We start from the raw sequence: 12,706 nt of genomic DNA on the forward strand, positions 1-12,706 counted from the left end.
GGGTTAGCTAGGTTGGCTTTGTTTGGGTGCATGTGTGTTAATGGTGGTTTTTCATGTGAATTGATGGATTGTTTTTGATGGAATGGATGATTCTTTGCATGGCTATAAGGGAGAGAATAAGAGAGAATGGGCTAGGCCCTTTGTTGTATGTCCTAAAGTGCATAAATGGCCTTCAATTTCGTCCATCTTCTTGGCTCCATGGATAAGCTATCCAATCCATGCCCAAAAATGCTCCAAATAGCCTCAAAATGCACTTTCTTGCTCCCTAAGCCCTTAGAACCTGGAAACACACAAAAGAAGCGTAAAGGACTAAAATAAGAAGAGAAACATAACGTAAACGCACGAGAACAAGCCATTTAAGTCGCATGAATATGCTCCTATCAGAGCCCTCAACACCATGGCAGACAAGATGCGGAGGGAAGTCCAGGTTCATCTTGACAACATAGAGGCAAGGTTTGTGGCGCTTCAAGAAGAGATAAAAGACACAAGGGAACTTAAGGGAGATGTGGCATTTTGTAAAGAAGCGGTCGTGAAGCAATTCGTGCAAGGGCCGAGGGAAATCAAGGCGTTGGACTCCAAGGTAATCGACTCCTTTAAACCCAAATCCTATAATGGGAAAAGGGAAGCAAAGGAGCTCGACACATTCGTGTGGAACGTGGAGCGATACTTCAAGTACCTGAAGCTTGAAGATGACGAGTCCAAAATCTCAACGGCAACCATGTTCTTAGTTGACAATGCCCTTATGTGGTGGCGTCGTCGGAGCATGGAGATTGAGCAAGGTACGTTCTCCCTCACCACTTGGGATGAATTTAAGAAAGATCTTATGTTGCACTTCTATCCCCAAAATGCCAAGTACGAAGCCAAGGAGAAACTAAGGTGGCTCAAGCAAACGGGGAGTGTCAAAGACTATGTCAACACCTTCGTGAGTTTGTTATTCGAGGTGCCCAACATGTTAAAGGAAGACAAGCTCATGTACTTCATGAGTGGACTGCAAAATTGGGCAAAACTCGAACTACAAAGGAGACATGTGCAAACATTGTCTGATGCCATTGCCGCCGCCGAATCCTTGATTGAGTTTAAATCAAGCCACCAAGGTGATTCCAAGTCCACGGGGAAGAAGGGTAACCATGAGAAAAGTGGGGGAGAACATAAGCCGAAGGATAAGGCTGAGACAAGCAAACCGAAGGAGAAGAAAGCCGATAAGCATGACAAAAGCAAGGGTAAGTCTTGGCAACCCACTTGTTACTTATGCGACGGCCCTCACATGATGCGAGATTGCCCACAAAAGAAGGCCCTTAAGGCCATGGCTTTCAAGGAGGACAAGGCCAAGGAGAGTAACGATGCAAGGATGGGATGCATCCATCTACTGAATGCCATCCAAACGACCCTCCCACAACCTAAGGCTCAAGTTGAGGGAGGATCATTGTTCGTCGACGTCAAGACTGGTGACAAGACAACGCGTGTGTTGGTGGACACGGGAGCAACCCATAACTTCATGACGTCGGAGGAAGCCACAAGGCTTGGCCTCCGAGTCACAAAGGAGCCCGGTAGCGTGAAGACGGTAAATTCCGCTGCCACCTCCATTGTCGGAATTGCGCGCAATGTACAAGTAGACATTGGCGCATGGAAGGGAAAAATCGACTTCACCATAGTCAAGATGGACGACTATGGTGTAGTCATTGGGTTAGAGTTCATGGACAAGGTACGAGCCTTTCCCATTCCCTTCTACAATATTTTCTGTATCTTAGACGACGGAAGACAACCTTGCCTGGTGCCATTGGAGAGGCAAGCCAAGAAGTGTACCCAGCACTTGTCGGCAATTCAATTTGCCAAGTCTTGGAAGAAAGGCGAGGCCACATTTCTTGCAACCCTAATGTTGAATGAAGGGGAGGAGAAGTACGGGCCTTTGCCGAAACAAGTGGAAGCCGTCCTTATGGAGTTTGCGGACGTGATGCCTAAGGAACTGCCAAAGAAGTTGCCACCAAGGAGAGAGGTTGACCATGCGATTGAGTTGGAGCCTGGTGCTAAGCCTCCCTCCAAATCACCTTATAGGATGTCGCCACCCGAGTTGGAGGAATTGAGGAAGCAACTCAACGAGCTACTTGATGCTGGCTACATCCAACCCTCCAAGTCCCCATATAGTGCACCCGTCTTGTTCCAATGCAAGAAAGAAGGTAGCCTAAGGTTGTGCATCGACTATAAAGCATTGAACAAGATTACCATCAAGAACAAGTACCCACTTCCGTTGATCGCCGACTTATTCGATCAACTTGGTAAAGCAAGGTACTTCACAAAGTTAGATCTTCGATCGGGATACTACCAAGTGAGGATAGCCCCTGGAGATGAATCGAAGACGGTGATGGTGACCAGATATGGATCGTTCGAGTAGAAAGTCATGCCATTTGGTCTGACCAATGCCCCTGCAACATTCTGCACATTGATGAACAAGGTATTCCATCCTTATCTTGACAAGTTTGTCGTGGTTTACATTGATGATATCGTTATCTATAGCAAGACATTGGAGGAGCACGTCAAGCACTTGCGCATAGTGTTCAAGACCCTTCGGGAGCATGAACTCTATGTCAAGAAGGAGAAATGCTCCTTTGCCACAAAAGAAGTAGAATTTCTTGGCCACAAGATAAAGGAGGGGAAACTTATGATGGAAAAGGGCAAGATCAAGGCCATTCAAGAGTGGGAACCGCCGACCAAGGTACCAACACTACGATCATTTCTGGGGCTAGCCAACTACTATCGAAGATTCATTAAAGGGTATTCAGCCATAGCGGCACTCTTAACAGACCTTTTTAAGAAGAACAAGGCATGGGAATGGACGGACCGGTGTCAAGAGGCCTTTGAGAGGTTGAAGAAGGCCCTAATGGAGGAGCCTGTACTAAGGTTGCCCGACCTTAGTAAGCCATTCGAGTTGCACACTGATGCTTCCGACTTTGCCATAGGAGGAGTGTTGATGCAAGAGGGACATCCGATAGCCTATGAAAGTCGCAAGCTAAACAATGCCGAGAAGAGGTACACGACCCATGAAAAGGAGATGACCGCCATCGTCCATTGCCTTAGAGTTTGGAGGCATTACTTGCTTGGTACTCCATTCATCATCAAGACGGACAACGTTGCCACTAGCTACTTTCAAACCCAACAAAAGCTCACACCTAAGCAAGCAAGGTGGCAAGAGTTCTTAGCGGAGTTTGATTACAAGCTAGAGTACAAGCAAGGAAAGGAGAACGTGGTGGCCGATGCTCTAAGTAGACGAGTAGAGTTAATGGCTACGGTACTCAAGCCACAAAGCCATCTCTTGGGCCGGGTCCGAGAAGGTTTATCACATGACGTCTAAGCCAAGAACATTGTGGAGTTTGTCAAGGATGGGAAGACAAGAAGGTTTTGGCTTGAGGACGGCTTGCTATACACCAAGGGCAAGTGGATCTACTTCCCAAAGTGGGGAAACTTAAGGAAAGAAATCCTAAAAAAGGAGTGCCATGACTCAATGTGGGCAGGATATCCTGGCACTCACCGCACGTTGGCTTTGGTGAGCGATGCTTATTATTGGCCACAAATGCGGGATAATGTAGATTCATATGTGAAGACTTGTCTTGTGTGCCAACAAGACAAAGTGGAACAAAGGCAACCGGGAGCACTGTTGGAACCACTTCCCACCCCATCAAGACCATGGGAGTGTTTAACCATGGATTTCATCACACATTTGCCCAAGTCTGATGGATGTGGATCTATCTTCGTCGTGGTCGATAGATTCACCAAGTATGCCACTTTCATACCCGCACCTGTGGAGTGCACAGCCGAAGTAGCTGCACGCTTGTTTCTAAAGCACGTTGTGAAGTATTGGGGTGTTCCGAGGAGCATAGTCAGTGATCGAGATGCTCGCTTCACGGGTAAATTTTGGAAGGAACTCTTCAAGCTACTTGGCTCAAAATTAGACTTTTCCACCGCTTTTCATCCCCAAACTGATGGACAAACGGAGCGGGTTAATGCATTGTTAGAGACTTATTTGCGGCACTATGTTAGTGCCAATCAACGAGATTGGGCTAAGTTACTTGATGTTGCCCAATTCTCTTATAACTTGCAACGTTCGGAGTCGACGGGGAAAAGTCTGTTCGAGTTGGCTATAGGGCAACAACCCTTGACCCCGAACACGGTCGTGACTGGCTACATGGGGAATAGTCCAGCCACTTTCAAAACCACTAAGGAGTGGCAATTAGCCCACGAACTTGCTCGAGCTCATTTGGAGAAGGCTTCAAAGAAGATGAAGAAATGGGCGGATCGTAAGCGAAGGAATGTGGAGTTCCAAACCGGCGACCAAGTCTTTGTGAAGCTTAATGCGTCTCAGCACAAGAGTACTCGTGGCTTGCATAAGAGCTTGTTGCGGAAATATGAGGGACCATTCCCTATCATCAAGAAGGTTGGCAAAGCCGCTTATGTCGTGGAACTCCCACCCCGTCTCAAGTTTCACCCGGTGTTCCATGTGAGCAACTTGAAGCTTGATCATGCAGACAATAAGGAACCAAGCCGAGGTGAGTCTCATCGAGCACCCCCTTTGATGACAGAGGCATTTGACAAAGAAGTGGAGAGCATCGAAGCCAAGCGTGTCGTGGTACGACCAAGACAACCAAAGCATGTGGAGTACTTTGTCAAATGGAAGGGGCTACCATACTCCGAAGCAACATGGGAGAAGGAGACGTCCTTATGGCAATATAAGGACCTGATTAATACATTCGAGAGGCAAGAGTCAACGAGGACGTCGACGGCTTAAGTGGGGGAGGATGTCACGGGCCATATGTTAGAAACAAAGAAAACGCCCAAGACATCATATATCTAAGCCCATAAAGCCTTGTCTTCATGGAAGCTTCTGGAACATCCCGGAAAAATCAAGAACATGGCGGAGCGTTCAAGATAATCTAGGGCATTCCGGAACAATCCACACAAGTGTACAAATTCAAGCCTCACCTAGAACAATTTAGATTAGGCAAGTTGTATCTAGAACTATACTAGATATTTTTGGATGTAAGTAGGGAATTCTAGAACCCTCCATTGAGGAGGTTACTTAGGCCTATAAATAGGAGGCAAGGCCATTTGGCCAAGGCATCCAAGAATTGTAAGCAATTGTAAAGTTCTCCTAAGTTTCAATACAAAGCTTCCTTTCTCCCATCTTCTAAGTGATTTTAGCATTCTCCAAGCTATCTTAGCTTTCTTTGTGATTCAATCCGGGGAAGCGAGGCTTCGAAGGCTTACTTAGCTTGTTCATCGAGGTATTCAAGTCTAAGTGCCGCACGGGCGGAAGGCTTAAAGAGTCATCTCGTGACACTTGGAATAGAAGAATTTCTTCCCTACCTTATTACTATAAATCAAGGCAGTGCGTAGGAGAAATAACAGATTCTCTACAAAACCCGACAAACACATCTCTCTCTCAATATTTTCTCTATGTCGCCGGCCCCCTCTCACTGCGAGTTAAATATAGGCCAAAACAATAACAATATTATTAAAGAAAATAACAATATTATTCCCATTTTAAATTTAAAAAATAATTAATCCATAAACTACGAATGCCTTCTTGCCGTTAATGTCCACGTCAGCACAGAGAAATCTATTCACAGGAAGAGAGCTCGCAGACGCCGCGGAGTCTATTTACTCTGCAATTCATTCATCTCGGCTTTCTTCTTTCCGGACACGGCCACTATCTGGTTCCTGACACGGCGTCGTATCCGGTCGAAATCCCAGCTCCAACTGCCACTGTTGGCGGTTAAAGTCCCCCGAATCAGGCGGGATACGCTCTTCGCGATCCCACTTATCCACATCTGTCTTTCCTCTGGCCACAACTGTAATTTCAAAACAGTCGAATTTTCAGAAAAGTCTCCGCCACCGTCACGGCCACCGTCTCAGCCGTTGTTTCCAGCGTCTCGGATGGAGAAATCGAATATTTTCAGAGGCAGTTACCTCAAAGGAGCTTACCATCCTTCCTTCTCCTCTTCTTCTTCTCGCGCCGATGTCAATTACAGGTCCCATCTCTCTCTCTAAGATCAGTCTTTTTGTTTTTTATCAATTGGAATTTTTATATTTATTTGATAGATCGAAATAAAAATTGAATCTTTGATATCTGGGTGGATTTAATATATTTTAATTAATTAATGGAGAAGGAGTGAAAAATTGAAAGAATTGGCAGGATTTGTTTTGTGTTTAAGGAAATTCTTTGGATTAAACAAATAAGGAAATATTTTTTGAGATCTGTGAAAAGGGTCCTCAACAAAACTGCCAAAAATGGTGTTAAATTTCAGTTCTTTGATCATTCTTGCAGTTTTTGATATTTCAATTTCAGTTCCTTGAGATTGCAATTGTTTAGTTTTGTATCTTGTAGGAAACAGTGGAGTGCACTTTTGCTCACTCACGACGGATAACCACTTGATCGATTGTTATTAGATGAGCGTGATTTAATCTATGCATTACATAAATCTCAAAATTTAAACTCATCTGAATGATAATCAATATAATGGTGATGCGTAAGTGGTGAGCAAGAATATTTTCGCACTTCTCTTCAAGCCTCGACACTCCAAACTGAATATGCTATAATTTTATCTACATTTGCGGGAGGAGTGTAGGAAATTAACATAGCAGTGTTAAATTACTGACCGACGTTTATCATTTAGTAACACTAGTTGAAGTATTGTCACAGTGGATTAGGATAGTTTTAATTGTGAAAGGAGCATAAATATTCAAATCTCTCCTACTCTCCAAACTCTGAGTCATTTCAATTTACTTGTCCTTAAATTCTTAATGTAAGGCCAATTTACAGAACATTTAACATGAACATTGGTTTTTCATGCAGCTGTGGTTCTTGTGGGTATGAGCTAAACCTAAGTTCCAGCAACCGGAACACTTCTACGATTGGCTCTAATAAGTATGGAAAATCTATAAAGCGAGGGATCATATCATTCTTTAACATCGATGAGAGCAGATTTACTCAGGTTGATGAACTTAAATGTAAACCCCATTTCTCTAAGCGTTCTTGGGGTTTGTTCAGCCGAAGAACTAAACTTCTTTGTCGCAAGTGTGGTAACCATATAGGAAATGCTTATGATGAGTACACTTCATCGTCTTACCCGCTTGTGTTAGATGAATCAGATTCATCCGCAGGTCAGGAAGTTACCAAATGCAGAAAATTTGATGTTAGAATTCGCGCTTTGCAACCTTCAAATTCTGAAGAATTTGGCCCTTCAATTTTGGAATGAAATTACTGAGCAAGCATTCTCGCATGAGGTTATACTCTGTACAGATTGTATCTTTGTTGTGTTTTACCCCTTTTATTAGAATGTTACTTGTGGTGTGGAATTTTTGAAGTGCTTTGAATGATTGAGGAAAGTTTGTTACAAGTTTAGAACATAGCATTGCTAGTTTCTTCAATTTGTTGGAGTTATATGTATAATGTACTGCTCATGACTCTTTTCCGTCACTTTTTGGGTGAGTTTTTGTGGGGGTGCCTTATCAGGCAGCTCTCTCACGGTAGGGTGAGACATGAGAGAATTGCCTAGGGCAAACTTACTCGAGAATTCTCCTATCTGGCGTTTCCTGTATTCATAGAAAACAAACTAAACAATAATAATACATTATACAAATCTACATAGAACAAAATGGCATCCAAAGATTTTAGTTATTTGATATCGGAAGATTCGGGACATGGGTGTTAAGAATCAAGATACCCATTATCTTACCTTCGAAAATGCATTTCTACAAAAGAGAGGCAAGAATTCACAAATCAATAATATTTAGTACAGTCACTCAGTACTATTATCTGGTGGTATTCTTCTTTACTTGTAAGTGAAAAGTTTTAAATTCAAATCATTCGATACCAAATTCGGTTGTTCATTGTGTAGTTAGCTAAACTCTTCCTTCCCTTAGTATAAAATATATCATTGTACTAAAAATAAAAAATAAATAACAATTTAGTGTGAATAAACTTTTTCTTTTATACTTTTAATAAGTTATTTATGCGAGTATGTAATTTGTAAGGAGGAATGTCTCCTCAATTTGAAGGGGCTAAACAATATTCTTCTACAAATGCAATATTTGAGTATTGGCTTTCTGATGTGGTCCAATAAAAAGATGTGGCTTTCTGATGTGGTCCAATAAAAAGATGTGACATATAACATATTCTTTATTTATTAAAGCCCATAAAAAATTTAAATTTATCATGTCTATTATTTTATAAATTAATTAAACATGTGTTAATAAATTATTAAGCTAGATCGTAAAGTCAATATAACAACTAGGCCTAGTAAACGGGTCATGTCTGTCGTGTTTGTGTCGTTTTCGTATAACAGCTGTTATCTTAACAGGCAGTGTCGTGTCATACTCATTATCTTAACAGGTCCTTAACAAGACCCATTAAGAAATTTTTTTTTTTTTTCTTAAACTAAGGTTCGTAAAATTTTGCTCTACAGCATCCATAGTTTCAAGAAAGAAAAACAAAACTGTAAAATCTTCCTCATACCAATTTCATACCATATCCATTTCAATTTCACATATCCAATTCAATTTCACCTATCTATATCCATTTCAAATTCAGATATCCAATTAAATTTCAAAATCCAATTCACATATCCACAAATTACAATCCAATTCAAATTTACTTTCAATTTCACAATTCAATTAAAAACACCTTGCACTTGCATGTTGCAGCCTTGCTTAATTGCTTTGCTTGTTTCAAATCTCCAAATCTGGAAAACAAATATAGATCCCACTTATTAACTTCAAGTAAATAGACCCCAAATGAAACATAGATACAAATGAACTTGCGGTGTTCACAATAAAAAAAAAAGGACCTGCCTGCCAATTGCCAATACTAGGGACAAATAATTCCATACAAATAATTAAGACATTGCTTCTACTATAGCAAAACAAAAATAGGTGCAGCTCACTACTTTGTCGTTGCCTGCCTCACAGGTCACCTGAATTCTAACCTCCTGAGTCCCTTGATAACATATTCCCAATATATATATATGTATGACATTAAGTAATAAATCTCACTTTACGGCTTACAATACGACTAAATGGCATGACATAATAAAGTTAATTTACATAACTACATCTATATTCCCAAATTCCAATGCTTGATTCTATTTCTGCCTCGTCCTTTTGTGATTTTCAAGCTTGCAAAGCCAACATGAAGCACGCTTGCTCAATCGCTTGGTTTTTTGAATGTTTGCAAACATGCCCCAACTTAGAAACTCCAGAATCTCCAAAATCAGAAAACCCCAGAAACCCCAAACCCAAAAAAACCCCTGCCATTAGTTTTAATTTTAACGAAAACCCCAAATCACTAGTTTTTGAAAAAAAACACAAAATACCCAAAAATACAAAATTCATACCTTTAGCGTGTGTTTGCCTATATGTGGTTTTCTTGTGGCTACCGAAGTCGAGTTGAAGAAAGTGGACGGAGGAGGATGCGAGAGAGATGCGGATTAAGGAGACGGCGCGAGAGTAAGTTTGGACTAAAGAGATCAGAGTGAAGAGAGAGAAGAGAAGGATAGCCTCCAACCTAATGCACAATGCACGGTTGAGATTAAATCTCAGCCGATCCAATGGTCACCAATTTTTTAAATTAAATTTAATATATATATATATATATATATATATAATTATTATAGTTTTTAGGGGTATAAAATTCTTAAATTAATATATATATATATATAACTATTATGGGTTATAAAATTATTGAATTAATATTTTGTTTTTCGTGCATCGTGTTACCCACGTGTATACCCGAACTAACCTGTTATCTTAACATGTGCTTATAGAGTTACCCGATAATGACCCAATTTTTTATCGTGTCGACCCGAACACCTGTTAATTTCGTGTCGTATCGTGTTGGGTTATCGGATCGTATCAGGAATTGCCAGACCTAATAACGACAGTGACAAGTACTATCCATTAAGTAAAATTCTCCTTGCACTATAAAACAAACAGTAGTGCCCTCTTGAATTTACTTGTCATATGCAAAAATGTTTCTGGTATTATTTTGCTCTTGCATGCTTTTGTCACTCATATATATATATCACCAATTTTACTGCCTTGGCCTTGGAAGGCTGAGTTTCCAGCAATCATTAACTTTGGAGACTCTAATTCATGGTGAACTGGCACCCCCTCCTTACGGCGAGACCTTTTTCCGTAGAGCGGCTAGATGATTCTCCGATGGCCGCCTCGTAATGGATTTCCTGGGTATGTATTCCACCATCTTTTTGTTTTCTCATAACTTGTTTATTCTTTGGATGACAATTTAAACATAAATGGTAGTTAGAGAAAGCACTTTTTCGGTTATTCCAAGGCTCTATCTATAGGACATGTCCACTTAAGTAGCATACATCATATACTTTGCTTGTTCTCAATTATAAATCATTGTTTTTTTTTTTTTTCCTTTTTAAAGTAACCGAAAGATTGTTTTCTTCTTCTTTTCTTTTTTATTTTTTATTTTTTATTTTTTTTTAAATTAAAAAAATAGGTTCTCATCCTTTATTTTCCTACTTCATTGATTAAAAGTTTATTCTTTTTCAAATTTTTATCAAGATCCTTAGATTTTAATAAACATCATTAATTATTTCAATAATAAAATATTTATTATTTCTAAATATATTTATTTAGTGTTAGAAACATTACATTTGTTATATTTATATTTATGGCTAAATTTTTTTATCATATATTTTTATTTTTAGTCTATACCCATTTTTAATTTGCAACCCTGTATAAATTCCTTTTTTGTGCCCATATTTTTTTAACTTTTATTTGTATTTGTACCCATTTTTAATTTTGCTAAATATATCCATGCTAATTATATGTATTTATTTTATGTTTTTAAAGTGCATCAATAGTTATTTTTTAAAATATGTTAACAATTATGTGTGACACACCCCGACCCAAATGTCCACCTGGACTCTGAATCGAGTTGTACTGACCAACACCAGGAAAGTGATGAAGCCATAAACTGTAGTGATGGGAAATATGAGCAAATTTAAACCTAAAAGTGTCTAAATGTAAGAGTGCACTTGTGAGCGGGAATGAACCCATTTCACACGTGATGTCAAAGCATAAGTAAAGTATAGTAAAATTAGATTAAGAACTATACCATCAGGAGTAGTCTCTGTTTATCGGTGATTGCCAGAAATCCTCGTCAACACGAACACTGTGACTAAATCTTGGAGGGGCGAAAAACAAAGGTGAGTGGGCCTAAAAGTAAAGCTTTGTAAAAACCCTTTCGAAAACATAATAACCCCTCGCCACAAAACAAGTATAGTTTCCAAAATATACATACTACTATAGTATGAAAATACTTACCGTAGCCTGCGAACACACAAGCTCATGTAGACATATTTTGTATATACAAACATATCATATCGAGTGCTCATCCACATATGCGAACACACAAGCTTATGCAGAGATATTTTGACATGAACAGAATTGGGTGTAATAATGATTTACGCTCTAGTATTACAATAATGTGAAGACTGGTGCTATGTGCAACACATGAGTCCTAATTGCCTATAGCAATCTAGGTCATGACTAGCACCTACAATGGATCCAAAGTGAGCGTACGATGCGAAATGACCATACACGTGAAGCCTGGCCTTGGCCCGGGCGAGTATCAATACCAGTGTAGCACACGATAAACAAATAACATACATACGATCATGCAATAGTAAATCGATAATTCACGTCGACAAAATACTATTCAATAAATATTAATCATGGCCATAATTCAAATCCCATAAAGGCACGCATACCTATGCATCCTGTAGGATTTAGGATAATTTTGTAAATTCCGTCATTTTACTAATTCTTATAAACATTAGTCCAATCTAGGCATAAGTAGAAAATTCTTTTTCAAATATTTAAATGGAAGCTAAATACGGTTGGCCGATGTTAAACCTTGAGGATGTAGACTTTCCCCTCGGCAACATATCTTCTAATGATGTTAAAGAGTCCATCAAAATGTTTGTTCTTTTGATGAGTCCTGGGTTCCTTGGCTTAAGTTATCGCCCCATTATTATCACAATACAAAGTTATTGGTGATGTAATGGTTGGAACCACTCCAAGTTCACTAATGAACTTCTTCATCCAGAACGGTTCTTTGCCGGTTTCAACTGTAGCGACATATTCAGCCTCCGTCGTGAAATCAGCATTTACATCTTGTTTCTTGCTTTTCCAGCTGACAGCCCCACCATTCAGAGTAAACACATATCCGGAGTTAGAATTTCTATCATTGACATCTGATTGGAAATCTGTGTCTGTACAAGCTTCCACTCGCAACTCTATCACTCATTTATAAACAAGGAACATGTCCTTAATTCTTCTTAAGTACTTAAGGATCGTCTTGACAGCTGCCCAATGTTCTGATCCTGGGTTAGATTGATATCAACTAGTAATGCTCACAACATATGTGATATCAAGCCTTGTGCATATCATGGCATACATGAGACTTCCTATGGCTGAAGCATAAGGAACAACACTTATCTGCCGTATTTCTTCAAGAATCTTAGGTCTCATAGACTTAGAAAAGTGAATTCCATGTCTTAGAGGAAGAAAACCTTTCTTAGATTGTTCCATCTGGAACCTACTTAGCACCTTATCTACGTACATAGATTGGGATAATCCAATTAATTTTCTAGATCTATCACAATAGAGCTTTATCCCAAGCACA

The 12,706-nt window shown here is 39.8% G+C and overlaps 1 protein-coding gene and 1 pseudogene across 1 annotated transcript; both read left to right on the forward strand.

Moving 5' to 3' along the window:
- Positions 1–397: 397 nt before the first annotated feature.
- Positions 398–3,424, forward strand: LOC125470431 (annotated as a pseudogene).
- Positions 3,425–5,835: 2,411 nt separating this feature from the next.
- On the forward strand, positions 5,836–7,468 carry LOC103940300 (uncharacterized protein At4g08330, chloroplastic). The gene is made up of 2 exons (XM_009350391.3): positions 5,836–6,020; positions 6,845–7,468. Exons 1-2 carry the CDS (start codon positions 5,926–5,928, stop codon positions 7,245–7,247), a joined length of 498 nt encoding a protein of 165 aa, XP_009348666.2. The 5' UTR covers positions 5,836–5,925; the 3' UTR covers positions 7,248–7,468.
- The last annotated feature ends 5,238 nt before the right edge of the window (positions 7,469–12,706 follow it).

This window comes from the organism of the source record quoted next, unplaced genomic scaffold (genome assembly GCF_019419815.1).
Source record: "Pyrus x bretschneideri cultivar Hongxiangsu unplaced genomic scaffold, Pyrus_bretschneideri_v1 Contig100, whole genome shotgun sequence".
Classification (NCBI taxonomy): Eukaryota; Viridiplantae; Streptophyta; class Magnoliopsida; order Rosales; family Rosaceae; genus Pyrus; species Pyrus x bretschneideri.

What these genes read in the sequence shown, in the direction of transcription:
- LOC103940300 (XM_009350391.3), top strand. Translation starts at nt 5,926, where the DNA reads ATGGAGAAATCGAATATTTTCAGAGGCAGTTACCTCAAAGGAGCTTAC. An exon ending in CGCGCCGATGTCAATTACAG is followed by an intron (nt 6,021 to 6,844) that starts GTCCCATCTCTC and finishes TTTTTCATGCAG; the next exon opens with CTGTGGTTCTTGTGGGTATG.